This window comes from Excalfactoria chinensis, chromosome 2 (genome assembly GCF_039878825.1).
Source record: "Excalfactoria chinensis isolate bCotChi1 chromosome 2, bCotChi1.hap2, whole genome shotgun sequence".
NCBI classification, from domain to species: domain Eukaryota; kingdom Metazoa; phylum Chordata; class Aves; order Galliformes; family Phasianidae; genus Excalfactoria; species Excalfactoria chinensis.
Window position 1 is genome coordinate 96139616 of NC_092826.1, and position 24370 is coordinate 96163985.

At 36.8% G+C, this 24370-nt stretch overlaps 1 protein-coding gene across 3 annotated transcripts in view; it reads left to right on the forward strand.

The window, feature by feature from the left end:
- Positions 1-2: 2 nt before the first annotated feature.
- The window catches only part of BBS9 (Bardet-Biedl syndrome 9), a 280198-nt gene continuing 255830 nt past the window's right edge, over positions 3-24370 (forward strand). For 2 of the 3 annotated variants that reach the window (XM_072327289.1, XM_072327287.1), the window contains exons 1-5: positions 4-140; positions 1297-1411; positions 2750-2900; positions 3875-3939; positions 5750-5863. In XM_072327289.1, the coding sequence (XP_072183390.1) occupies positions 1306-1411; positions 2750-2900; positions 3875-3939; positions 5750-5863 (436 nt within the window). In that variant the 5' untranslated portion in view covers positions 4-140; positions 1297-1305. Of the gene's footprint in view, positions 141-1296; positions 1412-2749; positions 2901-3874; positions 3940-5749; positions 5864-24370 lie in introns of all 3 variants that reach the window. The other variant, XM_072327288.1, reaches the window with a different exon arrangement.

A 24370-nucleotide genomic window follows, 5' to 3' on the forward strand; every position in this document is an offset into this window, starting at 1 on the left:
TCACGGCAACGGCGCCCGAGGTGCTGGCGGCGGCGGGGCCGGGGTCGGAGCGCTGCTGGCCTCCGCGTCCCGAGGGCGGCCACAGCTTGTGGCCGGGAGTCCCTCCGCTTGGTGCGGCCTCTCGCTCTGCTGCCGGTCTGGTAAGCTCCCGCCGCTTCTCGACGCCCTCGTCCCGCTGTGATGTCTGGGACTGGGGTTGGGGTTCCGGGGCTTGAGGCTGAGGAGTCCAAGTGCAGAGCTATGTGAAGGAGCAGGCATGCGAGCGGGCGGGCTGTGCGGGCACGAAGCAAGAAGGATTTCTGAGTGGAAGGAAACTTGTCTCCCCCGGGCTGTTAATCAGGTTTTACACAGAGGGTGGTGAGGTGCTGGCACGGGATGCACGGAGAAGTGCCCATCCCTGGAGGTGTTCAGAGCCGGGCTGGATGGGGTTCTGAGCAGCCTCGGCTGGTGGGTGGCAGGCGAGTTGGAATAGAACGGGCATTAGGGTCACTTCCATTCTGAGCTGTTCTACGATTCCAGATTATCCTCCACCCGTGCCATGGTAGCTGCATCTTGTGCAATGCGTTACAAAGCGTAACAGTTGAGGTTTGACTTAGCCCTCATAGCACAGGCTGGAAGCTGTGGGTTTTGAGCTGGGGTAACGTTTCTGTCGGGCTGCCTGCAGAAGGATTTCTCTGCTGTTGCTTAAAATAGCAGCAGGTGAGGAAAGGAAAAGCTGATTTGTGCCCTGTTTGACCGACTTCTTTGGGCGCGTCACTGGGGCATCTGCAAGGCGATTACGCAGTGTAGGTTTTGCTACCTTTATAGCTTCATTTACTTCTCTAAAATAAACTCACATGGAAGCCCACTATCGGAATCATATAATTGTTTCAGTTGGAAGGGACCCTAAAAGGTCATCTAGTCCAACACCCCTGCGATGAACAGGGACAGATCTGAGTGTTCTTTTTCATCTGTCTCCTTGATAAGGGAATCTCAGTTCTGTAACTTGAAAAACTTCTAATTTATCTTTTTAATGCTTCTTTGACTTTTAACGCTTTTAAAAAGATGCAGCTTTCTTGCTTTTTTTTTCCCTTCGTGTTATTCTGTCACAGTCAGGCTATAAACCTGTGACAAGATACTTTTTTTTTCTTACATACTCAACCAGAAACATCTGAGATTAACCTGCATCTGGCTCCTGCTAGAGCAGTGTGAAGCTAAGGGACGCAGTGAAAGCTGTTGTTATTGGAAGAAAGGAGGCTTGTTTGAAGTGAAGTGCATGCTACTATAGGTTTCAACAACAACTTGCTTCCATTTCAGTGAAGAAGAATGTCGTTGTTTAAAGCTCGAGACTGGTGGTCCACTGTGCTTGGGGAGAAGGAAGAATTTGATCAAGGCTGTCTGTGTGTTGCTGATGTCGATAATAGTGGCCAAGGTAAATCCAGGATTACTTGACTAATGACTTCTAAGCTATGCAGCTGCAAGTTTTGTTACCAAAGCAACGTGTACTGAAAACTTGTTAGCCAGGCTAATTGGCTAGTTAGTTTAAGGTCCGCTATCTTTAGTGTGTCTCTGTAGACTTGGCAAGACACATTCAATGCTTTTGTCTTTGTATATCCCTTCTAAGCATCTTAATTCTTGCTTGTGTTCAGCCGTAATTTTTTCTCTTTTATCAGTGGTAGATATTTTCTTTAAAACAGCATACAGAGGGTGAGAGTTAATAAGGATGTGCTTTAAACAAGCGTACAGCCTTTTGTGCCTGGAAAATATGAGGGCATTGAAATAAGTGACTGAGTAAACCCCAATGTTCTGTGTAGTCACTAATGATATGAAAATGAAGAATGGAGCTGACATGATGTCTCTTTGAGGACATATCTACAGTAGTTTATGATCTCTGCTTTCAGCGAGAGTTCTTGTGCAAATATTTGGGAACTTAAACTTATTCATGAGTATTCATTTGATTCAAGATGTGTTTTTGCTTACTGTGGGTTCTTGAGTTTGATTTCACTGTCAGCAGGCTTTACTTTTTCTTCCTTTTTCAGGAGAATGAATGAATTAGAGCTATGTTACTGTTGACCTTTTTCAGTAAGAATGGACTGAAGGTGTTATGGGCTGAAACTTTTCTTTGTGGGAAAAAAAAAATGATACTGATACAAAAGCAGGGCTTAAATTGTTTTGAGGGATAACACTTGTATTTACTTCTAAGCATTATAAATCATAGAATGACTTACCAATTCCAGAAAAAGCTTGATGTACCTATTGCACTTCTCTTTGAAGTAAGTGGTTTGTCTCAAGAGCATTTCTCCAGGCCTTGATTTCTTCTGTTGACCTGATGTAGTAATTATCTGTATTTAGTTTAGGTCTGCTGACATTTGTCCAAACACAGATTTAAATGTTAACAGTTCTGCCAGTGTGATTTGCATATGCACAGATTCCAGATGTTGAAGCTAAAAGTTTGAAGCATTAAAAACCATAATGTGAGGTCTTCCCCAAGAAGAACATCAGTCAGAAAGTACAGAATGGTTACAATGGTTAGTGCTACCACCAAGATGGTTGCTATATTGCACCCTTTGCCGTCAGGTCTTACTGGGGGGAATAAACACTAAATATTGTTAACCTAGTTAGTCTGACATGAAAGACAGAGCATAGCAAATGTTAATTAAGCCATGTAAATGCCCTGTCCTTTTAGGGAGTTCTTTGAAGCTATTCAGAAACAAGATTAATTTTACATGTACTATTGTACTTTGTAATCTCATCTGGTTATTTCTTGTAGATAAAATTATTGTGGGCAGTTATATGGGGTATCTCCGTATCTTTAATCCACATCCTGTGAAACCTGGAGATGAAGTGCAAGCTGAGGACTTGCTCTTGGAAGTGCAGTTACGAGAACCAATACTACAGGTGGAAGTGGGAAAATTTGTTTCGTAAGTTAATGACAGCCTGTGTTGCCAATTACTGTTTAAGGCTTAGGTGTGGTTTTCTTTTCTGGTTTTGGGTGGTGTGGAATGGTTTTAGCTTCCACGTTGATGCCTATTGAACATATCTGTGAATATTATAGTATGCATTTGGTCTGCTTTATTGAACCATCGCTATTTGACTTAATGCCTTAGTAGAAGAAAATCTTCCAGGAACTTGTGCTATTTTCTTGAAGTACACAGAATAGGAGAAAAGTTATACTGAAGATTTTTGGGTATTTAGAAAACATGCCAGTAATACTTTCTTGTAATTCCAGTGTCCTAAGATGTAATGTTGCATTTTTTGGGGGGGGGTTGATAGAGAACTGAAGATCTTTAATGAATTTAGTAGAAATAAGTGTCTGGGTAGCGGAGAGAAACTACTTAATTTGGGGGGAGGGAGAAGATGAGTGTAGAATTCCAAGTTTTATGACTTCTTCGTTAGTGTTTAATTCACTTAGTTTCCATGCCGCTAGTACAAAATTGTATTTTAAAAACAACTTATATGGCTGCTGGATAGTATTTGTTTGAAATAATGATCTTTTTGTTAATTTAATTTTTGTTAATTGAATAACGAGATTCTTGTTAATTCTTGTTAATTTTTGTTAATTCCTGGTTCAGAAAGAATTTCAAGCTAACCTGGGAAAATAGGTGATGTGCTTTTTATGCAGAAATCTGGGGGGGGGGAAATGTTCTATAGGGGTGCATCTTAATTTTGCGATTAGCTTCAAGTACTGAAGTGTAAACTTTTGGACAATTAGGTTGTTTTAGGTTGGCACCTAATAATCACAAACCTTAGGATCTTGCTGAAACCCGAAAGTAATTTTGACACATTGCTTGAATTTTTCCTCATGCATTTAACTTGAATTTTATCTGAAAACAATTCTTTTTTTTTTCCTCCATGTTTATTTTTTTTTTAATTATTATTATTTTATTTTGAGTAGAGGTACTGAAGGGCTTCATCTGGCTGTGCTGCACTGCCGAAGACTCTGTGTGTATGCTGTTTCAGGTTAGTTTACAGATGCAAGGTATCTTGTGATTATTATTATTTCCTTTTAAGTACATTCTGAAGCTGGATTAGGTTAAATGCTAAACTCAGTATATGCAGAGTGTTTTCTTATCACCCTTGAAGAGCTTCAGGTACATTCCCTTTCTCACTCGTGTGAAGAAGAGACATTAGTAATTGTGTCAAAATATTTCCTTGTGGTTAATAGATCTGGTGACCTGCTCAGTGCATGAGATGCTGTGATGTGTATGTGTAGTGGGCATTACTGGAGTCCTGCTTTTCTCCCTGTGGTATTTTAGTTACTTTCCCACAGGAAGATGAAGTTGATCTGACTTACTGAAGTCCTGGCATTGCTCATAGAGATTAGTTATGAGTCTTGGCTTGTTTTGTGTCGGTGTATGAAAGCTGGAAGGATTTATCTGAGTAAAAGTGCTTGTCAATGACTGTTATTACAATTTTCAAAATAGGAGTTACTGTTCAAGATGCTGATGATCAAATAGTTGTTTAAGGACAACTTATTTATCTTCTGAAATGTAAAACAGTTCTTATAGTTATTTCACAGAATCACAGAATTGAGTTCAAGGGATCTTTAAAGGTCATCTAGTCCATCTCCCCCGCAATGAACAGGGACATCTGTTAGATGTCTAGATAGCTAGATCAGGGTGCTCAGTGCCTAGTCCAGTCTGACATTTTTACAATCCTTTAATAGACTTTTCGTACTAATGTTCATGATCTAATGGATGCTCATTCCAAAAATAAAGGTCACTATTTCTTTACACTTTGAGATCAAATTGCTATTTCATAAAGTGGAATTTTACCTGTTTTATACATGTTGTCATGTGTTTGTTATTTGTAATGCAGTTTCATTTTAATATCTCTCCTACTGGACAAATGAAAGCGTGCTTTAAGACTGACTAATGTATGGCATAGGTATTGTATGACAGTCAGTATGCATAGGCTACTTTCTCTTGTTTTTCCTCTGGTGTTGATCTGTAAATACTTATCCAGCCAGGGCTCTGTCCTCCAAGTCTGCCCAGTGTTATCCTGAATGTGGGCCTACTTTTATTCAACCACCTGAAAGCCGTGGTGGATTTTAGTTGGAACAATTGCTTGGAAAGTTATCATAAACTGCAAACCTTTTCACTTTAAGATGGATGTTGAAATAGTCTTTGTACATCTACAGTTAGGACAAAATTTAGCTTAGATCTCATTCACTCAATGCAGCTTGTTTTTTGCGAAGCTGATGTGACTGTTGTCAGAAATTTTTTGCTTGTTGTTAGGATTCTCAGTTTTAATGTGTGCACCTCTATCTTACCAGTATTGATCACTGCACTGAGTTTCAGACGTGGTAAAGGAAAGTGATAAATGTAGCCTAAACTTTATGTATGTATACATATTTGTATTAAAAGTAGTTTATAACTGATGACAGTTCAATTTGAAACAAGGACCATTACAGCTGAGCCTGCTTTGTTGGATATAACACATCCAACAAATATAACTGAAGAATTATAAGAATTCCACCTTTTTGAGTAGACTTTCTCTGATATTAAAGGTGCCAGACGTGAATAAAATTATGGGTAAGTAATTTCAGAGTCTTGCTGTTTCTGCCTTAAGGTTTTATTTTTTATTTTTACTTTTTATTTTTTATTTTTAAACTAGTAATGTCAGCTCATCTCAAAATCAATAGGAGTAATTGTTTTTCAGGCTGCTCTTTAAACTGGTAAACCTTTAACTGGATGGGTCCATGTGTTCTTGTTTACAACCTTGATTCATGCAATCATGTTTACTATTTATTTATTTATTTATTTTGCAGAAACTCTGGGGAACGTGGAACATGGTAACCAGTATCAGATCAAACTGATGTACGAGCACCATCTTCAGCGAACTGCTTGTAATATGACTTATGGGCCGTTTGGTGGTGTAAAAGGTAAGCTCTTTGCTGTATGTTGTTTATCATTTGTTGTTTACTTGTGAGCAGTTGGGGATTAGCTTAAATTTTGAGAGATGATGTGCTGCTACTGTCCAGAAGAGACCATATTTCTAAACGATAATGTATTTTATCTGAAGCATACAAAAGTACATTAAAATGAGGCAAAGAGTATTAAGCACAGAACAGGTGTATTCTCATATCTTGAGCGAGTAATGAGCTTATGAAGATAGAATTGATTGTGAGGAAAAAAAAATCAACCAACAAAAAAAGTCCCTAATGCTCAAAGTAATTACTTTCATCTGTGCTTTAATTCTGTTTTGCTTTTTGGCAACTTTTTATCCTAGGCAAAGAATAGTCAACCCTTCCATTCTCTGATCCTGAAATACAGAGTGTATTTAAAGATGCATAATGTGGGCTTAGGAAGGAAAACAAACGTAGCTAAGATTGGAAAATGTAACAGCGGGAAGTACTTTTACTGGTGTACTTTTAGTTTTGAATATATTTTCAGTCTTTGAACTTCTGTGATGGTGTTTTTGTTTGTTTGTTTATTTATTTTAATTTGGAAGCATTTAGATTTGCTCTATATGCTGTACTTTCTCTTCAGAAGACAAATTTTCCAATAAGCATTGCCAGATAGTGGTCACCTGCACAAATAATGTCCCTGAGCTTTTCATGGAGTAATGCCATTTTAATAGGCAAAAAGCCTTCTGAGATAATATGGCAAATATAGTCAGAGAACCTCCCAGTTCTGTAGCTGTAATCTTCTAGTAGTAATCCTGCAGTGCCTTACCTTAGAGTCAGGCTTGTCCTGGGGAGAGAATTCAGCTGGTCACTATTTATATTGATCAAAGATAATTTTACCTGCTAATTTTGCCCAAACAGCTTGGAGAAATGCTTGACTTAAGTCACTGGAATGAGAAGGGAAGCAGCACTGTGGATATTTTGAGGAGTGAATGTATGGGGCACAGACATATTTGTGTTCATGTGTAAAAAAAAAAAAAGTTGCTGATTTTTTTCTCTAAAACTGAGGAGAGATTATAGCTTGATTCTTGACGTACTACAGCAGAGCTGCAGTAATGGATGGATTGAGTGATCATAAGCTGGGAGTTATTAGTGTCTCTGGAGTGATGTGGTGGTAAGACAGAATATCCATTTACCACCATGCAGTTCTGCAGAATAAAATCGCTGGATTTTTGTGCCACGTATGTTTATTTACTATAGAGATCCAGCAGCTCCTACTTGATGTTGGATTTATCTGATAAGATAGCTTATCAAAGCTGTGTGGGATGCAAATCAGATAATGAGGAAAATACCTTTGCAAGCTGGGAAAACCAGATAATGTTTACCTCAGAACTCACTGAGCCAGCCAAACACTTTCTAATCCCTAGGAGGGTCAAATTAACAGTGAGTGCTGACAGAAAAAACTCAGTAGGAGCAGCAAAGGGAACTCTAGTATGTTCTGTAAATTTCTCTTATTTTTTTTATTAAGATTTTTCTTTCCCAGCTTCTCAAACTGTTCTCCTTTTCCTTTATTTCTCATGTTGCAGTTTGCAGTAGTGTAATCATTGCTGTGGGAAAAGAATTGCCTCAAGTCTTGTTTTGAGGTGACAGAAATAAAGAATGAAGGCCGACGTGTTTGATAGTAATGGGAATTATTTATTACGAACATAAGATAAAGAAGCTTTTAGACCTAAATCTAGGAAAATTACATTAGTCTGTTATCAGGCACCTGAACGTTCTCCGAGGCAGGTATTGAAGCTTCAGAGAAATAGGTGAAGTGGATATTGGAAAATGGTCTCAATTTTATATGGCTTTTATGTGCTTTTCTTGGATTTAGTGTAACAAAATATACACTTGTTTTGACTGTGTGACATCCACAGTTCTGCATTTCTTGCTGGGTATCTGCTAACAGTCTATCTTGCTGAAGTGTTAGTGCTGTGAGTGTGAAGCAGTGAGCCTGCTTTGCAGTGTGTGCTCTATACCATGCTCTAGAAGAAGCAAAATAGCTGAAGCTTTTTTATATTTATTGCTTTCTCTGTTACTTGTGTACCAAATACGTGTCTTTTCTCATTGCGGTGTCTTGGAAGCAATGAGAAAGTCCAAGAGACACTTCAGAGGTCATGTTTACAGATCTACTGAAGCAGACAGAGGAGAAAGGCAATTGAGCAGAACAAGTACAAGGAAAGCATGCTGTGGGAGTGTCGGGGAGGAGGGGAAATGTAAATCCCTCAGGAACATAATCTTTCATCTGAGGAAGCAAAGAATTCGGCAGGACACAGAACACTTGATCTGTGGAGTTGCTCAGTCTTGCTCAGGTTTCTCTTGCTGAAGGCAACACTGTGGGGCTTTTTGTTTTTGTTTTTAAACTTTTAGGCTGGTTGGTGTGCAACCTCTCCCTGTGCATGTTATTGGGGAGATGGATTTCTCACAGCTTTTATTAATGTGCTATTTGGGGAAGGATGTCTCTTCAGTCATTTGAAATTTTCAGTTAAAAATTAGAATCCTTTCTGCAACCGTGTATTGCATATTTCCAGTCAGTTTCTTCCAGTGTAAGTTTTGCCCTCCTGTCCCTACTAGTTTGCATCAGTGTGTTCATACCCTTGTTGTGTTACAATTTGGTCTGTTCATCCACTAGTTTGTTTAGGTGAAAAGAGGTGGAGATATAGAGCATGTGGATGAGCTGTCATTTCTTGATTGGTTTTGGTCTTCTGTATATATTAAGGAAAATGGTATTAGAGACTTCTCTGCCAGAGAGAGAAATGTGAGATAAGTAGAAACCAAGCTGGAAGAATAGCTGCTAGCAGCTTCAATGATGATAGCACTTTCAAATGAAAGGCTTTTTAAAATGGTGTATGAAATGTGGCTAAGTGACCACTAGATGGTCCTCTTTTTACAGTTATTGGTTAGTAGGCTGTGTCAGTGTCTGCCTTTGTACTTGTACCAGTTCTACAGGTGTATTTATTGGAAGACAATGAAGCGTAGGAAACACAAAAGCACTTTCTGTAAACCTTGTTGTGTTGTTTTGTTTGGTTGGTTTTTTTAACTAAAACAAAAGTATTCTGTTGCTTGCGGAATTTTGGTAAAAAGGCAAAATGAACTTTTAACTTTCAGCAAAGTCGTTAAGGTTCCAGAGAGTGGGAAATAAAAAAATCAAGGAGATCTCTTGCATGTTTAGCTAGTCTTCTAACCAGAACTAGTAGAGATTGTTCTGTTTCCATTCACCTTTTTAAACAAAACCTGCAAGGAATCAAATGCAATTCAATCTAATTGTAGGTACAGTTAGTTGTTTGTTACTTAACATGTGAAAAGCTGTAACAAAGAGAGGGATTATGATGTAGAACATAGCACTTCTTTGATGCTTCAGCTTTACCTTTGTTTCATGTTGTTGCCACCCTGGTACCAAAATGAAAACAGTTAACATGACTTAGGAAGATCAGCTAATTATTCTGCACTTAAAAAAAGTCTGTGCTGTCTTTAGTCCAGACTTGTTAGATATATTTTTTTCCCATTGCTTTGTTATGTAGAATGTCAGCATGTGCCAAGTTTTTGTGTTTCTGAACTTCCTGTTATCATAGAGCTGTAAATTGAGTTTCTTCTGCAGTGGCCTTATTCTAGCATATGGATCTTAAAAAGGACGATTAATGATAATATTATGGAGTTTAGTAGTGCTGAATTGTTTTTTGGATTTTTTTGATCAAGTGAACTCTTAACCCAGCCACAAAATATCACAGCCCTGAAATAATGAACAGATTCTTGTGGTCTATTTTAATTGAAATATAAAACTTCAAGAACATGAGGTGACTCTACTATAAGCTTTCATTTATTGGAACAAAATGAAATTGAGAAAGTGCCATGTGCTTTTTTATGATTTGTAGAGAACTCAGTCTACCAAAAAAAAATTTGCTTTACGTAGCTTTTCTAAGCATACAACATGACCTGATCCTCTATAAAATTATCGTGGCATCTTGCAATTATGCCACCAAAGATTACAGTGTTAACAATGGAACTTCTGTTGTAGGAAGCGATGTTTGCTGACAGCTCACAGCATCTTGGAAAGCGCTTACTGTTGTCACATTTATAGCTTGCCATTCAGTGTCAATGTAAGGTACCTGAATCAAATGCAAAGTTACTGGGTAGTATTATATTATAAACACTTGCAGCTCGGAAAGCTAATGGTATCCTGGGCTCCATCAAGAAAGGGGTGGCTAGCAGGGATAGGGAGTTGATTGTCCCTCTACTCTGCTCTTGTGAAGCCCCATTTGGAGTACTGGGTCCAGATATGGATCCCTCAGTACAAGAAAGACATGGAGCTGTTGGAAAGGGTCCAGAGGAGGGTGACGAAGATGATCAGGGGACTGGAGCACCTCCCCTGTGAAGACAGGCTGAGGGAGCTGGGCTTGTTCAGCCTGAAGAAAAGAAGGCTATGGGGTGACCTCATTGCAGCCTTTCAGTACCTGAAGTGTACCTATAATCAGGAGGGGAGTAAACTCTTTGAAAGGGCCGATAATAGCAGGACAAGGGAAAAGCTGAAGTTTTAAGTTGAAAGAGGGAAGATTTAGGTTGGATGCCGGAGGGAAGTTCTTTACTAGGAGAGTGGTGATGTCCTGGAACAGGCTGCCCAGGGAGGTTGTGGATGCCCTGTCCCTGGAGGTGTTCACGGCCAGGTTGGTTGGGGCCCTGGGCAACCTGATCTAGTAAGCATGGAAGTTTGGTGGCCCTGTCAGGCAGGGGGTTGGAGCTTCATGATCCTTGAGGTCTCTTCCAACCCAGGTCATTCTGTGATTCTGTAACTGCTGTCAGATTCTTTAATAGTGGGAAAATGGTTTCCATGCTTCTTCCTTGTGTTTTTGTTTGGGAGAGAAGTGTGAAACTTAAACATATGTAATACCACTGGTCACCCAATCCAACTGTCTAGCTTTGACCATCAATATCTGTATTGAGAGCTCATCTAATATGAGCAAGGATGTGTCAGTGCTTCTGTGGTTGTTCTGTGATGTGGAAGCACCTGTGCTAGATTTGAAACAGTACAAATACTAACATGCAGCATGAGACTTGCTTGTTGTTTTAGAACCTTAGCTTGAATTTCACAACTGTCTTGTGTAAAGTACCAGGAATTTTAAGGTCAAGTGAAATAGTTTAAGATGTACTGGGCCAGTAAACCCTAAATATTCTGACTTTTGCTTTTCTGATTTGAAAGTTGCTGCTTCACCTAAGAGCATTCTAATGCTCCTACTAAAAAATGGGAAAAAAAAGGAAACAAACACATCATTCTTTCTGTAAAATAAGTTTGGGTTTTAAAGAATAGAGTTAAGTGGAAACAGTATTAATTTAGTTGAAAATTCCTTTTTTCCCTTATTCTTTATGCAGTAGTGTATGTTCATTTCAGTTCTTAAGGCATAAATCCAACACTAGTCTAGAAATAGTTAAGTCTTATTAAGCAATTTTCTACATGATTTTTACATGTTGTTTACTCTTTGAGGAAATTAAAACAATATTTATCAAAACAATGGGAGTATGGTTTTCTCTATGTAGGTATAAACTGATCAGAATAAAAGCCATCCTTTAAATTTTGATTGATATCATTTGATCTTGCATTTTTTTTACATTCTTCTTAGGTTTTTGTTTGCAGTTTTAGCAAATTCATGTACAAATTCTTTGAGAAATAACCTAAACTACATCCTAACATTATTTTAATTAAAAGATCTAAAAATGAGTTGGATCTGCTCTAGCTGTGCAGAAATTTTACTTAATTTATCAGCGTTAGCTTCAATTATGTGAAACAATAGCAGTGAACTATCCTCATATGGGAACTGTAAAAATGTATGGATGGTTATCTGTCAAAGAGAATTATAAACTGCATACTTATGAGTCTGGTGAATTTACATATTAGTACCGTAGACGATATTCAGAACATGGACATAAAAAACCAATTTTCATGCTTTCCATAAGCTAAAATTCATATTACTTTAAGTTTTTGCAGTCTCTTTGTAATGTGGTGTTTGGATAATTAGTGTCACAGACAGCTTAAAATTGTACGTTCAACTTACAGAAATTAGCGCTTTCCTGTGCTTTGACTTCCTTGTTCACGTTGAGAGTGCTTAAACATAATATGTTGTCTTACCCTTAGAGAAATCTGAGAAAGACTCTGTGATATGGAAAATCGCTTTTATTCCTACATTTCCAGCTTCTGTTGGATAGATTACAGTTCCTCCAGTTTATAGTCCTTCCACATCTTGAGAAAGAGTCAATGTACTACTTGCGTTCTCTTTGTAAAAAGAGAGATTTGCTGATGTGTAGCCTGCTTTGTTCTCTTTGTAAGGAATGGCAGAGTAAGTAACCTTACTACTGCTTTGAGTAAGTGTGCAGATCAGGCTGCAGTTTCCATTCTTTGCCTTGTTTGTCTTGAGTCAGATATGTGGTAAATGCTCAAGGAAATTCTTCTGGAAGCAACTTCTGTTGAAACTGCATAAAGACTGGAGAAGTGCTTTATTAAGAAATACTGGAGGAGTGATCTGCTTAAGAAATACAACCACTTGAAGCTTGGTCAGTTTTTACAGATTATCACATACATTTCATGTGGTCATATGTGTATTACTGAATGGTGGGACCAGATAGTGATTAATATAGAAACAGCAGTGTGTAAGGGGTATATGCTGAAGTTCTGTGCTTTGAAGACTGATGCATGAAGCTGAGGATTCCCAAGGTACTATCTGGAGAGCCTAGGATGTGTAATCATATGCTGTAATAGGAACAGGTGACCTTTCCCAGGTGAGAGCTGCATTCTCAAATTGTTCTCTGGGACATCAGTGTTACATTCAAGTGGATTTACAGTCTTAACTCTTCTAGTTTTCTTTTTCAATGTATTCTACTGATATAGATGTCTTTCATATAGGAATCGGAGAAACAGCATGTTGATAGTTAACCAGTGGGAGGCACAAGCTATTGGATTACCGTATAATAGAATAGAATACTAATAATATCTGGTGTTGGAGAGTGAAAGTATAGTTTTGTATCCTAATTTTTTTAGTTGCTAAATGATTTTTTAATGTTATTCTTTTAGAGATACTAGCTTTCATTGGAAAAGCAGTATTACCATTTTGTATGTCTCCACAAAGTATAATCGCATCAACTTAAATAATTAGTGAGTTTGTCTTATTCTTATATGACCTCTTCAAATGAATCAAAAGCAATTTAGAATTTGATTTTCCTGATAATGCACTATGGACTTTGGAATTGACTTTAAATATATATATATTTTAAACTGAAACTCTAATACCTTAAGTTGACTTCCAGGATTGGTCAGATTTCTTTGAAGTTGTTCAGTGAATACTGTATCACCAAAAGGAAATAATAAAACAATAGCAAGGGGAAGGTGAAATAGGAAGTACAACTCTGACATGAAAAAGTTACAAGTGAAGAAAAAAAGTGTGAAAATATATTGAACCTATCTTTTTTTTTTTTTTTTTTTTTCCCCTCAGCAAATGGTCTTGAATTAATTTTATTATAGCGCTGGCCTAGAGGCAAAGTATGTTTGAGTGGTTCAACAAAGCAACAAAGAGGGTGCTATATGGAAGAATTTTTTTTAATAATAAAATTCAACATATGTGTAAACCATGCAACTTTGTAACAGGAAACCTTATAAGAAGGGTAGACTGTGCTTAACTTTTCCACAATTCTGCAAGAATAAAATTTATTAGGTGTTAGTTTTAAAAAAAAAAATAAAAAAATTATCAGCTGAGTTTTATGCTGTAAGGTTAAATGATTCTTATGACTATGTTTTAATACAGCAGCAGTAGGATTTTGGACTTTGATTTATTGGCTACTTCTCTTGAGGACCATAGTGTTTAAGTATTATCTTTCTTTTGAATTGCTTCTGGATAGAGAGATTATTTGGAATAGATTTGCTCTTTGTGAGTTTTCTTCATGGAGTAGATCTACTGATCAGTATTTCTAAAGGCATAAAGTCTTCTTGTGGCATATATACATACTTTTTTCTTTCGAATAACAGAGTTAGAACTTCACTAAAGTAAATGTGTGAATGGGAAAATAATCAAGGAAAAATTTCACTGGATCTTTTACCACCGTGTTCCTTTCACCTTACCTAACATTAATGAGTAAGCTTGCAGTGCAACTGAAGTAAAAAATGCTATTGACTTTGGTATGCCAGAACTTTACTTCAATTATAAATTACTGGATATATCGCTTAGTCTGTTTTTCATTTAAACAGAGCGCTATAATAAAAATGAAATGAAAACAACTGTAGAAATACCTGAGTTTGAGAGCAGTTGTACATGTGAGTGAAAGGCCACTTACGTATAGATTTTCATACTATGGTTGTTATAATTTCTTTTGTTAAAATATGGTACCCAAATGTGTACAGTCGTGTGTTGGTAGCATAAGATGTTTCGTATCTTTGGATCTGGGGTTATGGCTTCTGCAGTTCTCCTGCCAAGTATCATCCAGTGCCAAGCAGAACAATAATTACCTCATATGTTTTTAATAGCACAATGTATATTAATAATGACCCAATCTTTCATTTGTCTCTTTGGTGACATATTGTTGACTCATATTTAATTCATCATCCTAGTCTAATCCCCAGATTCTTCTTCTTAGCGCTATTGCCTGCCATTCTCTGGTTTCCTGTGAGACAATTGTCTGAGATCATATCAGATGTTTTACTTAAGCTACGAGATGCTGTCTCTAAAGTTTAAAAAACATGTATTATTACCCTGTGTAACAAACAGTTTGGCATGATGAATTTTCTGTTACTTCAGATATTCTATGTGCAGCTTTATTATTTACATATGTACTCATATTAATCTTCCAGCATTTCATGTGGATACATCCATCTATATCAAATTCATTTGCTGTCCTGTACTTTTTCCTCCAAAAGAATGCAGTTTCATTTTCAAACTAGTCAGTCTTTTTCATCTTCTCAAAGGATGTTTCAGAAATGTGTATACACAGCTTTTGTTATTTATCTGATGTTCGTTTGTAACTATTTCTTTACAGAAAGAAAAAGTCTTTGTAATGGATAGAAGTTTATTTGGAAGATCACCAAACTCTTGTTAGTCACTCCCTCTGTTGTTTCCCTGCCTCCCCCCTGCCAAATAGCTGAATAGTTGAAACACATCTTGTACAGGCCTATGATGCTTTCTGCTAATTGCAGTTTAAAACATTTTGGGGGCTGTTTGGTATGATTTGTACCTAGAAACCTGTTAGAAATCTCTCTACAAGGTTACTCACTGAAGTGGATGTTTTGCATAGTGGTGAGTAGATCTTCCAAGCACAGAAAAAAATAATTATAAAACAAAATCAATGAATACTGTTTGCATGTGTCAGGGCAGGGAAAAGAGTAGGAAGAGGCATTAGGAATCAGTGAAAATGCAACAAGATGGTTCTGTTTCAGATTAATAAAGAATTCTAATTTTGCACTATCCAACTGGTTCTGGTCGTGGGATGTGCCTCCTCATGCTGACAAGAAGTTTTAGTCCTTGTGATGTATGTGTTTTTGACTCATGGGAAACCTAAACAGTTGTGAAAATGGAAAATAAAACTTTTAAAATATATACTAAAGTGACTGGGAATTCAAGAAGAGGAAGAGCTGAAAAATTTTGGTGGATTTAATTTTTTATATACTTTTTTTCTCCTTGATGGAAATGGAAATTGTAGTTGGTGAGACCTTAAGCTTACTTAGTAGCTCTTGCTAAGCAGCTAGGAGAATGCTAAGGCGCTATACAGTGTGAATGGCTATGGTGCTGAGCTGTTGCTGAGTTAAGCCACAAATAGTTAACCACAAGTAAATGTGTGATTCATGTAGAAATACACTTTAAAATGTCATCTGTTTTAAAAACAAACAAAAACAAAACAAAAAATCGAAACTATGAACACGTATTTGTAAAGTTAGTAGTGAAGCAATAAATTCACGCAAGTTTCTTATGTGAGGAAATGTATAGAATGTGAGGAAATGTATAGAATATACTATAGACACGGAGAAGAGAAAAAGATGGGGGATGCTATGGGGTTTCATTGTTGTAATTCTGCTATTGTGTTCTAATTCTATGTGTGTCACAGATAACACTTTAAGGATGAATCTATTGGATGATGCTGACTTAAGATCCTACTAGTAATTATTGATCCTACTTAAAATTTTGCACCTAAGAGATTGCAACATATGGCCAATATGCAACTTTCATGAGCTTAATGAAAGATCTGTTATTGATTTATGATTCATTTAAAAAAAACAACATAAAACCAACAACTGTTCAAGAAAAGTCTATTGATTTGAAAGGGCAACTGCTGACAGTACTTGTCTTCATTTCATTTTTCTTCAAGGCAGATTTACAAGTTCAGTAAGGTGTTCTGTAATACGAACGTAATGTATGATAGGTATGTAGCTTCAGATGGTGGCAGCTTGACTTTGAAAAGGTTTGCAGATGAAAGTTTCTCCTTTCTCCTTTTAAAAAGACTGTTAATTCATTAATGAAGCACCTCTGTGAACCCAGAGTCTTCAAAGCAAATGACTACATTGGCTGGGCTTGAAAAATAATTATATTCAACAAGTTAAGAATGAAACTAAATTTAAAGAAAGGTGGGTTTTTACCATCCTTTGTTATTCTGGCTATATCTGTGCATACGTTTGTTCTACAGTGCACAGCTAGGGTTCGGTCTGTACGTAATGTGCTGTAATTAATTATACATCTAGAATTAGTGAATCTGCTACATTGAAAAGGAGCAGCTTTCTATGATTCTGCTTTCACAACTGTCTCAACATTTATTTTTTCTGAGCATACTTGTTAGTTATTATTGCAGTTTTGCATGCTGTAAAAATTCAAGCTCAAGAATAAAGAGTGTATCACAGGTCTCTAAAGGTTTGAGTGAGGTTCCTGTTACCTGATCTGGCCTTTGAGAAACTTTAATAGTACAGGATTCCTTTTCCATCTAGAACTCTCTTCTATGCTTTATGATATGCAGAAATATGAAAGAATTAGGTAAGGAGAATGTGATATAATGATTGGGTATAGAAAAATCCATGAGAAATTTCATAAGAAAATTCCATTAAAAATTCCATAAGAATTGCTATAAGAACAGCAATTTTGCTGATTGCATACTTCACTGTGCCTTAACCAGGAAGAATTCTAATACGCTAGGCTGTTGCAGGGAGAGCATCTCTTGTGTTGGGACTTGTGAACATATTTTACTTAATGTCTAGATGGGATTAGAAAATAATTAAAACAAACATGGGTAGAATGAAGTTTTAGTGTTTTTCCTTCGGTTTCTCTTAAGTTCTTTTCTACTTCTGTTTTTATTTTCTTCCTGCTGGAGTGATGTTTCAATTCCAGTGGGAAGGCAGTTATTCTCAGCTGGAACACATGTACCCTTCTTGCATCTTTTAGATTGGATACATGCATCATCACTGAGTGATGCAGGGTATTTCTCTCCTTATGTCTACCCAGGGTATTGCACTGCCTTGGCAGTGCTTTCAGAACCTTTGGTCTAGAGTGAGTGATTGCAGCTGAAGTCCTGAACTTCACTCCCTTCTGTAGTTACACAGTGGGCAGCCACCAGACCACCAAGTTAGTCCAGTTGGTGTTACTTCTGAATGTACATTGACATGTGCTTCCTGCTTTGGCTTAGAGAAGTAACCTAAGACTAGCCTTTTACTAGACATACATTGTTTGAAGAAGTGCCCAATGTATTTTTCAAATGGCTTTTCCATTAGTAGGAAGCAATTCGTGAAGTGCTATTCTCAAAGTTGACCTGAAACTATTTTGTTTCAGGAACTATGCTCAGAAGCAAATTCAGTTCTCCAGAAGTGATTTGAACTGATGGAGACTTTGTTGTCTGTGCTGGGGTGGGTTTCTGTTTGTTTGTTTTTTCTTTTGGGGGGGGGAGGGGCAGTAGGGGGGCAGGTGAAGAGGGGTGTAAATTTCTGAGATGAAAGAAAATGGAAATGTGTTTTTCTTGTGTCAACTCAGGATAGCGATCTTTGTTCCTGTGTGTGGGAGTGCAGTTTGTATGCACCTCTTTACTGGTCAGTGTACTGGAGACTTATCTTTTCTTCAATTAAGAAAGCATTTCCTATGTATAAAACGCCCATAAACCTGAGAGTTTGTCTTACTAATGCCAGTTTATCCTTTAATTTTATTTTCATTGACACCTCCTTCCGCACTAAGCTTTTGACTGAAGTTTATGAATACCACTGAAGGCAGGAAAATTGTCTCTGCTGACATATCCCTAAACTCTGTAGCTTTAAGATGCTTATTCTGATTTCTGACTTATCCCATTTGATGCTGTAGTTTTCATTCCATGTTTTCACGTGGTGCTCAGGCCTTGTGACTACATAGTGTACATTTTAGGAAAATGATTTGGTGCCAGAGGAGAGACTCAGAGCAGAGGAAATCACTAACATGCAAAAACTTAAGCTCCAAAATAACTTTAATTAGAAGCTTATTTGAAAGAGCGATCACCTGCCACTCATTTTGACTTTAAATTAGCTCTAAAAATACATTCTGGTTTAAAAAACAAAGCGTGACGTAAATGTATTCATATCATGCTAGAATAATGAAACTACAAAACAACGGTAGCTGGACTCCTGCTTGAAAGTAACACTTGCTGGCTGAAGGACATTCCTCTCGAGGCACGCGTTGCTGAAACTATGTAGAGTATACTAAGTGATTCCATCTGATCTGCAGAAAGCACTATGGGTTATATTTTCACTTTATAAATATGTCACTGGCAAAGCCAACTGGCTGCAATAAGCTTTTTTGAAATGGACATTTCTGGCTGAGTTTTTGGAAGACGGCATTTCTTAAAGTGAAATATAAAAACCCTATTCACTAGCTACACATTAAGAACAAATGGCCAAAGGAAATAAGATGTTCTATAAAAAGCTGGGAAATAAAAGTTCATGCACAATTTATTTTTCTTTAATTATGGTTTACATTTAATAGTTCAGGTAATTGGAGTTTGATTTCTGGTTAAAACGCAAATTTAAAAATTTGTGAGTAGAAACAACACAAATGCAGTCAACAAAGTACCTGGTATATTAAGAAATGTTGCTGTGCTATTAAAGGAGGCACAGCTTTTACTCAGTATCTTAGCTAGGTGTAGTTTTCAGTGCCTGACATCAGGCGGTTCGGTTCAGTGCCACAGTACTCATGGAGATGTAATGCTCTAAAGAACTTGTCATGTTATGTCATAGTGTTGTCATATTGCTACTGTTAAAACAGGATCTTTTAACAGTGATATTTGTGTGTGCATAGTTAGGGTTCATTATGAATGCTAAAGATGAATAGGTCAGTTTCTGATAGAACATAACTTAATATTGCAAGAAGGTGCTACATTTTTGTTTCTAGTGTTCATTATTTTTATGATATAATAAAACTGGTAAGTATTAGGTATTCTTAATATGCATGGAAGCTATTATTACTTGTTACAGTAACAGCTCTATTGACCTGTATTTTTTATTTGTTAATAGAAGTGTAATGTGCCTACCAGATAATCACCGCTGCATAAAGATTATAATATCTGCTGTAATATGTTTTGGTCTTTAATGTCACATGATGAGTAGAAATAAACAACTGAACTTCATATTTTATCTAAACTTCTTAAACCAGAAGGCTATGATTAGAAGCCTGTCTCACTACTATCCATATAACTGTTAATACCTGAAATTGTGTTAAGGAAGATATAGTACAAGATTTCTGAGCTAGTAAGGGCATTTATATTACAAGTGCCTGTCTTTTTTTCATTTTAATCTCACAATTAAACATTTAATTTAATTTAATTTTTTTTTTCATTTAATGGCATTTAATCTCATGAGCCCCAGGGCTCAATTCTAGTGCCAGTTCTGTTTAACATTTATACCAATAACCTGGATCCAGGAGTGGAATGTATCCTTAGAGAGTTTGCTGATGATAGGTATGAATGGAATGAATAGGTAAGAATGGTAGGTGCAGTTGACTCTTCTGCAACGAAATTTGTATGGGGTGCTGATTTATTGACTTGAAATATTTTTGTTTAAAAGAAGGTTAAATTCTTAATGACATCTTACCATCAGCTTATAGCGCTCAGGTATGTACCAAACTTGGCCTGGGAGTGGGGAGGAACCATGTATTCTGAGCAAGAGAAGCTGGAGTCTTATCAGGATGTTCCTTCTTAGTACGATGGTTCCTACTAGTATTAGCAGAGCTTTAGATTAGTTTTGCTCATTTATCTGTTCACATATGTAGTGTGTCTCAAGTGATACTCTTTGAATAGTGGTTACAGTTCTCTTCCAAATTCTCTTGAAATTAACACTAATAATGTTTGATAGCATCAGCTGTTAGTGTGAAACAGAGGGCATTCAGAATTGTTGGAACCTCAATATTAAGTAATTTTCAACTTTGCATATGTATTTTGCTTTGTTTTAATTGAAGCATATGCAAGGTGTTTATTTATAGATCGTTTTCACTGACTAATTTCTGAGTAGTGTTAGTAAAAGCCTTGCAGTGTTTTTGGCTAGCACTTCAGAGACTCTATAAGCAGCAAACCAAATGTTCCTTCTGACTATGATCAGCAGTTACTTTAACCTCTTGAATACCCTCATATTTCAGCTGCAGAATGTCAGCTGCAAGCAGTAAATAAATTAAGCAAATTTGGAATCTATCCTGCGAATAACACCTAAGAGGGGAAATGATTCTTAAATCTTTTAATAAAGGTGCTTTATAAATATTTCAGTAGAAACATACTATGTGGTGAACTGTGCTTCTGATTTAATGAAGAATGAATTCTAAGATTGAACAAAAACCATAGACCCTGCTATATAGCTTAGAAAGTCTGTGTGGAAAGCCATTGCTCTAAAACAATTGGTCTGTTTGGAAAATGCTTTTAAGGATCTATATGTCAAACCCAGTAATTCTCTTAAAATGATTGCATTTAGCCACAGGAAACTTTTCTTCATTGACTTTATGCTGTTAACAGAAGTAAAGTGTTTGTGTTTCCTAGAAGGATGTAGGACTTAAATCTACTAACAGTGGTAAATGTTTCCTCTTCTATTTTGGAAAATTGAAAAAAAAAAAAAGCCTTCAAAATGTTATATATTAAACTTTGAGACCTAATTGTTGTATTGAAGTTGCTAGTGACAAGAGGCCAGTGGTTTAAAGAGCTGCTAGAAAGATGATATATTTACATTTTTTCACTTGCTGTAGTAGGAAAAGAAAGCCAAATATGTACTGTCTTGCTAACCTCAGTAGGAGATATATGAATACTTTTGATGAGTACCTCAGTAGTTACTTTGTTTAATTTCTTCTGTGTAATGTTTCTTTGTTAGTGTAGATGTATTCAGTGTAGGAAAACTAGATTTGATTGTTTTTTCAGCTAAGCTTTTTTTTTCCAATCATAAAAAATAATCTTGATTATTAGAGTACTTGACATTTCAAAAGGAGCGTGGGGTTTTTCTAATGTTGAATGTCTTTTCTATACTTTAATATTTGAATTCATCAATTGCAAATGCAATTACCACCTTGTAAAAGCAAGATTGCAGTGTTTGATATTGGCAGCTAATACCTCTCCAAATATGAGGGCTGCTTTGAAAGTAGTGCGTCCTGTTTTATTATTTTGCCTCATGATGTTGGAGATAGATGTTGGTATGACAGTAGATGCTGAATATTCCCACCAACATTCTGTTAAACTTAATTGCCATGTGGCAGATAGCAGTAGAGGGGCAGTCGGATATGGGAGTGCATGCGAAGCTAAGGTGTGGGATTGATTTCTTCCAGGCAGAAAAAATGGCACCCATGGGTATTCACTGACGCTTGCTGAATGATCATAGGAATCAAACAGTAGATGTGATTACAGTGAGGCAATCGGTGGTGCTTTTCAACAGCAGTGACAGTGATGTGAAAGACAAGCTATGTTTAGGATGCCTTTGCATAGCTGTCACACCACAAAATGAAGAAAATCTCAATCAGGTCATCCACGTCAATTGGCAGATTGTGACCAAAGAAGTGCGTATGGAGTTGAATATCAGCTTCTGTATGTTGGAAACAATGGTGGCAATATTGGAATATCACAAAATTTGCGCCATATGGGTCCCACTAATGCTCACAGATGAACAGAAGGGAACACTATTTAGGGTTGTCAGGACCAATTGAACTAACACAAGGCTGAAGGTGACAGTTTCCTGGGTTACAACTTTGCTAGTAGTGATAGTGGCATCGCTGCTACAAGCTGGAGTCAAAACTGCAGTCCATGGAGAGGCAATATGTGAATTCCCCACTGAAAAAGAAGTTAAAGATGCAGCCCTCAGTAGGTAAAGAAATGTGCACTGTAGTTTGGGATAGGAAAGGGGTGATTCTTCTAGATTTCCTGAAACCTGAACAAACCAACTCTAGCTGCTGCATGATGATACTGTCTAAGCTGAAGGCTCAAACTTCCAGAATCAGGCCAGAGGAGAAGACAACCTTTCTCTTGCAGCACAATATCCTATCCTAGAATATGCTTCTCTCCATTTGTCAGAATTCCCCCATCAGAATCTGAGAAAGGATTAAATACAAAACAGTTTGCAAATGGTTAAGAAAGTAAGATTTTGTTTGAGGAATTTCATAATTCTAGAGCTGTTACCCGTGCTAGTCTAGTGACTAGCAAATTCAGCAAGCTGAATTGGGAATTACCTATCCAGAGCTGTTTACCATATTGTGGCTTCTCTGAGAACAATGTGGTATAAACCACATACTGGTTAAGTTGTTTAACTAACCAACTATCTGTTTGAAGTTTCTTTTAGCTCCTTTTATCTCTGTTTCTTAACTGGAGTACAATATGGAAATTAAAGGAACTGAAAACAATTTATTAGACAGAATAGAACTGACAAAGTAAGAAGTCACAGCAAACAAAGAAACAAAAAGAACCAACAACAGTACAGGCCACCTGATCATACTTGCAGCATGTGGGCAATGGTGGTGGTATTGAATGGTTGGAATAGATTATCTCAGCGGTCTTATCCAGCCTTGATTATTCTATAACACCAGACCCCATTCCAGTTTGAAGACTGTGGAGCATATTGCCAGTCTTGCTTGAGGCATTACTTTTGGAGATATATATATATATATATATATATACACATGTATATGCATGTTTTCAAGCAGACAAAACAACAATACTCTTGAATAAGAGTGACCTCTACAGCTTTCAGAAAAGGCATGTGTAGAACATAAGGTAACATTCTTGAATTATTATTATTATTATTATTATTATTATTATTATTTTTTTTTTTTTTTTTTTTTTTTTTTTTCCTCTTCTATCTTTAAATCTTGATGGGAAAGACAGAAATATATTTCACTAGTGAATGACTTGGACTTATCTTCTACCTGGTGAACAAAATGAATTACCTTTTCAGATGTCTTTTCTTGCTCATGGTTGGTATTTGCAACAGGCGTAAACTACAGAACTTGGAAAAACGAATGGGGGAATTTGAGTTTTAGATTATGGGAAAATCTGAAGGGGTGTGGTGGGAGGTATGGAAGGTAGAGAGGCCGAGTGGGTAAGATCCATGTTGTTACTCTGAACTAAATTCTGTTTGCTTTAGTCACGAGCAAATAACGTGATATACTGCTGACCTATTACACTGCTAGTTATTTTCAAGTACTCAGTTTCTATGAAGAATCACAGTGGAGATGAACAGTACTTTCCACTGTATTTTACACCACTTATTGCTTTTTCAAGTACTGAATGTAATCTTCTTGACCTTTATGCTACCTTCATTATTTAAGTAAGAGTTTCTATTCTGTTTTTGTTTTAAAGTAAGAGTTTCTATTCTGTTTTTGTTTTAGTTCATCTTCTTGTGTTGGAAAACAGTGTTAAGGGATTGGGGATGGACTTTGAGGGAACAAAGAATTTTTTTCATGCTCCCCATGTATATACTAGAGCTCATAAGACACAGTGGAGTACGTTAATGCAGATAAATAGATTTATGTTGAATGACATTCATTATTTTGTGTTATGTTTGCCAGATAGGGGCTTTTCTTTGAATTTAGTAGAGATGTTTCCATTAGTTGTTCCAAGCTATTAGTCTTATTGGTATGGCGTTCTCTTTAAATACATGGAAAACATTGTTTGCTTGAATTACTGCATTGACATATGAAATGAAAAACTCATAATCAGACTCTGACCACAGAATGTGTCAAAATGAAGCTTTGCATTTAGCTTGGTGTTTTAGAGACATATCAAGTCGTGTTTTCAGGCTATTAAATAGTGGCGTGAAGTTATTTGCTCCAAGCTGGCTTTTTCTGTTAGTATTGTTTGCAACAAATGGAGTGAATCTGTTTGTTTCTTCATTCCTTGAAGACAGAACATATGAATGCAGGCTGTGGAAAACACTGTCATAGTTCTATTTTTAACAGCAGTATATATTTGTAGGAGTTCTTTTTACATTGTTTAACTACTCTTGAAAGAGTAGGATAGGCTATTTAGTTTTAATTCACAGTTGTTATGACTGCTTGTAATGCATAGAGGCTTTTTTTTCTT